The sequence below is a fragment of the Neophocaena asiaeorientalis genome, unplaced genomic scaffold (assembly GCF_003031525.2).
Source record: "Neophocaena asiaeorientalis asiaeorientalis breed wild unplaced genomic scaffold, Neophocaena_asiaeorientalis_V1.1 scaffold607, whole genome shotgun sequence".
NCBI lineage: Eukaryota > Metazoa > Chordata > Mammalia > Artiodactyla > Phocoenidae > Neophocaena > Neophocaena asiaeorientalis.
In genome coordinates, this window is record NW_020173405.1 from 1,545,666 (window position 1) to 1,550,204 (window position 4,539).

Below are 4,539 nucleotides of genomic sequence, written 5' to 3' on the forward strand. Positions count from 1 at the left end.
TGAGGATAGAACAGCGATAGGTATATGGAAAACAAAGTAAAATACATGAGGCAAACCAGGGGAAACAAAAGAAGAAAGGAAATGCAGTCAGTTCACCATGTGGATCATTTGTGAATAATTCATAATCATAAGTTATACACTGACTATTGATTGAACTATTGCAACATAATTATATATGCTTGTATACGTGTATGGTGTTTCTGGGGGATATAAGAGGGCTAAGTTCTCATCTTCCACTGACGAAAGTCAACAGCTAATATTAAAACTGAAAAACTAAAGAAAACAGCAATATATATGTTATTTAGAAATAGGGAGGTAAATACCAGAGGAAACAGCTTAATGTATTGAAAATGGGTGCCTGGGGAAGCAGGAAGTGGATGGGGGAGAGCACTGCAGGGCTGCTTTTTGTAGAACTATTTGTTTTCTTAACTCCATCTGTATGTTTCCTTTTTGGAACCATGTCCATTTTACCATGAAAAAAGACATAATTTTAATGTAGTTTAAAACATTTTTAAAGAAGAAAGTCATTACAGTAGTAGTTTTGGCCAGAAATAATTGAAGTAGGATGCAGTGGGGATGGCAGGAAGGGGATGGTTCACGATTTTAGGCAGGCAGAATTGCTGTCATCTGATTGACTCTATGGCTGTGGAGCTCAAGAGAGGTCAAGGCAGAGCCTGTGAGGTTGTGAGGAAGGTGGGGCCATTAATAGAAATAAAAAACACCCACACAGAGCAGGTGATGGAGGGAACAGAGATCACAGACTGCAGATTTGGGATGTTTTGAGGTTTAGGAACCAACAGGACAGGCCGGAAAATACCAGCCAGAAACTGAAACTGTAGGGAATTCCCTGGCGGTCCAGCGGTTAGGACTCCATGCTTCCACTGCAGGGGGCATGGGTTAGATCCCTGGTCAGAGAACTAAGATCCCCCCTATCCACATGGTGCAGTCAAAAAAAAAAAAAAAATGACAAGCTGAAACTGTCTAATCAAGGGTTTCAGTCTGCATCAGTGAAAGAGGGGTGTTAAAAAATCTTGTGTCAATTAGCTCCATTGTTTGTAAATTGGAGCCACAGAGAGAAATGGAGGACAACCACCAAGCAATAGTCACGTTAAAGTTTATATTTTTTCTATTTTAAAATGAAAATATAATCACTATAGAAAAACAAATGGAAAAATATACAAAAAGATAACGAAGAAAATAAAACCAACCATAACTCCATCTCTCCAAGGTAAACACTATTCTTTGTTTGGAGAGACACTTCTTAGCTCCTTTTCTTGGGACTCCAGCTACTAGGCTGTATTCACAAAGCCCCACTTCTAGCTTCCACTTCGGTCTGCAGGATTTCCACCTGTGTTCTGGATGGCTCTCCAGGGTACCGGTCTCCGGTTCTTATGGTTGAAACTGAGTCCATCACTGAGTCTCCCACTTTAGATCTCTGCTTTATCACCACCAGGGGCTGGATTCCAGTCCACAGCAGCCCCAAGCACTGAAATGACTATGGTGACCATTCTCATGTGCAATTAGATGCATTTTTTAAAATATCAAATGTTTCCAAAATTTGTTTTTTGGATGTTTTTGGAGTTCTTATTCTGTGTGTAGTCTGCCGTTAGTTATCTAGTTCTGCAAGCGTCCATCCCATTAGCCACTTAGTCTGTGCCTCAAATCTGGCCACCTGTCTCCACTGATCTTGTTACACATTTGAGGCCCTTGCCACCAGTGCCACAAACTACTGCAGTTCCCTTCTATAGGGTCGCTTCAATTCAACCCTCACACGCTTTGGCCAGGACGATGACTTCCTCTGCCACTCTCATCTCTTGATACTTTCTGCCTGAAAAATCCCTATGTTTTAGGCACATTGTCCTGAATTTACCAAGTCTGCTCTGCTGCTCCCTCTGCCTAGAAGGTTCGTCCCTCATTTCCTTTGCCTAGTGGAGTGTGCTACTTACCTCTTCACAATCAACTCAGATGCCACATCCTCTGAGGTTTCTCCTAATCCTCTTAGAAGAAATTGCTACCGAAGGAAGACGAGCTCCCTTCTCTGCTAGGTGATCAGAAGGGGCTTCATAGAGATGGCGTCTGACCTGTATCAATCGAAAACAAAAATGTTGCCTGCCACATCAGTAAACAAAGGATGTTGCAGGCAACAAGCCATCACCTTACAGCTGAGCCATGAGGGAACTCAGGATAGAAACAGGATGCCCGCCATCTAGCAGTGCCCCCCACCCCCCGCCGACCCCCAAACTCAGGAAGAGAAAGCACAAGATACTGGCCCCAGATAGCTGAGGTGTATATCAAAGGAATGATTTCAGTGAGCCCTGACTTTTGCATCTTCCCATATATAGAAAATCAATAAATTTCTTAACTTGAGATATCTGGTTTTCTTTAACAGTAATCTTTCGATATTCTGACTACTACCTGGTCTTTGTTGCAAAAACTCCTATGTATCCTGGCTCCTCCCTTACCTCTTCCAAGTAGTCTCTCAGAGCTATCTGAGATGTTGTGTCCTGGACTTAAATCCTCGGTTTTGTCTGCCAAATAAAACATAATTCTCAACTTTTAGGTTGTGCTTTTTTTTTTTTTCCAGTTGACACCTAGAACTTACCTTTTACGTGGGTCGGGGGGGTATCCTTCTCACTTCAAGGTGAGAAGAAAAGGAGAAAACGGTCTGGCATTGGCATGCTGCCATTCAGGGACATCTAGCAGTCTAGCCCTGTCGAAGACTAGGCTGGGAAGGTATGTTCTGGGCACTGAAGATTTTTTTTTTTTCCGGTACGTGGGCCTCTCACTGTTGTGGCCTCTCCCGTTGCGGAGCACAGGCTCCGGACGCGCAGGCTCAGCGGCCATGGCTCATGGGCCCAGCCGCTCAGCGGCATGTAGGATCTTCCCGGACCGGGGCACGAACCCGTGTCCCCTGCATCGGCAGGCGGACTCTCAACCACTGCGCCACCAGGGAAGCCCACTGAAGATTTTTGAACCAAGGGTGACAATTTAACCAGGGATGGATGATTAATAAGTGTGTTTCTGACTGTACTGGATAGCCAAGCAGATTTTGGACTATGTGGGTGTAGTGTGCTTGGAGAAGTAGCTCAAATGTTCTCACTCTCCAGGCACAATTATTGCTGTTTTCTTACTGCGCACTTTGTACAGCATTCATCACACAGAACTGTGATTATTTGTCTCCCATTTTTTAAAGTCTCATTTTTCTCCCCTGTAGCACCCAACGCAGGGCCCTGAACATTGTAGGTGCTAGTAAAGACTATTTGAATGAAGGTATGTATTTTTAATAGACATGTCGTTTAATATATTTTTCCAAAGAAGCTTCTGTATTATCCTTTACAGCAAGCCCCTAGAAGCAAGCATTATACTAATATCTAGATCTAAACCACACTCTAGTCTAGAAGCAGGTAACTTTGGGGGGAGCAAGGCTGGGGCTCAAGTTACCCCTCGTAGAACCTTTGCTGAGGTAAGGTCTGGAGGTTACTTCCCGCCAAGCCCTCCTCCCATCCGCCCCACCCGCGCACCTCCGGGCGTGGCCGAGAGCGGCGCCTTTAAGAAGGGGGCGGAGCCCAAGTGAAAAGACAAAGCCCCTGGCCGCGCGCTCCCCCTCCCCCCTCCGGCGCACCACACGGACAGTGGTGCCCGGATGTCGGTGTCGCCTTCGGTGACAGATGGCGTAGTGTCTGTGTATGTTAGAGGGCTTCTCTGGCCTGACCTCTTTGAATTCTCGGCCTTTCGGTGCCCCGCTGTCCCCCACTTTCAACTCCGCCGCTGGAGGCTCGCTCCTGTCACTGGCGCTTACATAACGTGACCTTTCACCTCTTCATACTGCCCTCTAGTGCGCTGCAACCCAACTAGGCGGCCCGGGAAGGGGGAGGGACCCAATCGCAGAGCGGCAGCTCCTGTGAGCCAATAAACGCTGGGTGCTGACCTGCTCTCCGCCTATTGGAGCATTCGCCACCGGCGCCACAGGGAAGCATGTTAGTGTGTGCGCTGGCCGGACCGGGGGGAGGAGGGGAATCTCCCGCCATTTTTCAATAATTTCCTCCGGTGCAGCTGAGGACGAGTCGTGACTGCCGAACGCGGGGACCCGTAGCGAAGGTTGGCCGGAGGCTTCGGGGCGGCGCGGCATTGTGCGTGGGAGTTCTGTGCCCTTGCGTCCCTCTCCATGGCCCTAGCGCGGCGGCGCCAGCAGTGAAGGAGCCGAGTTCGCGCCGCCCTCTCACCCCTCCCCTCCCCCACCCCACCCCCGGGAGCCAGGCGCTCGCTCCGGGCCGCGGGGCCTAGTGTTACGCCGCGGGCGCGCTGAGGAGCAGCCGCCTTCCCCGCCGCTGCCGCCGCCGCGATGGCGCCGCTCCTGGGCCGCAAGCCCTTCCCGCTGGTGAAGCCGCTTCCCGGCGAGGAGCCGCTCTTCACCATCGCGCACACTCAGGAGGCCTTCCGCACCCGGGAGTATCCTTTTCCAGTCGCGCCGGCCAGGCCGCCCGCGGGGTGGGGTGGGGCGGGGTGGGCCGCGCAGCCCCGTGCCGGTGAGATCGGAAG

The 4,539-nt window shown here is 49.5% G+C and overlaps 1 protein-coding gene across 2 annotated transcripts in view; it reads left to right on the plus strand.

Annotated features, from left to right (window-relative positions):
* Positions 1-4,008: 4,008 nt before the first annotated feature.
* BAZ1B (bromodomain adjacent to zinc finger domain 1B) overlaps positions 4,009-4,539 on the plus strand; it is a 65,569-nt gene continuing 65,038 nt past the window's right edge. For both annotated transcript variants that reach the window (XM_024747184.1, XM_024747185.1), the window contains exon 1: positions 4,009-4,449. In XM_024747184.1, the coding sequence (XP_024602952.1) occupies positions 4,343-4,449 (107 nt within the window). In that variant the 5' untranslated portion in view covers positions 4,009-4,342. The remainder of the gene's footprint in view (positions 4,450-4,539) is intronic.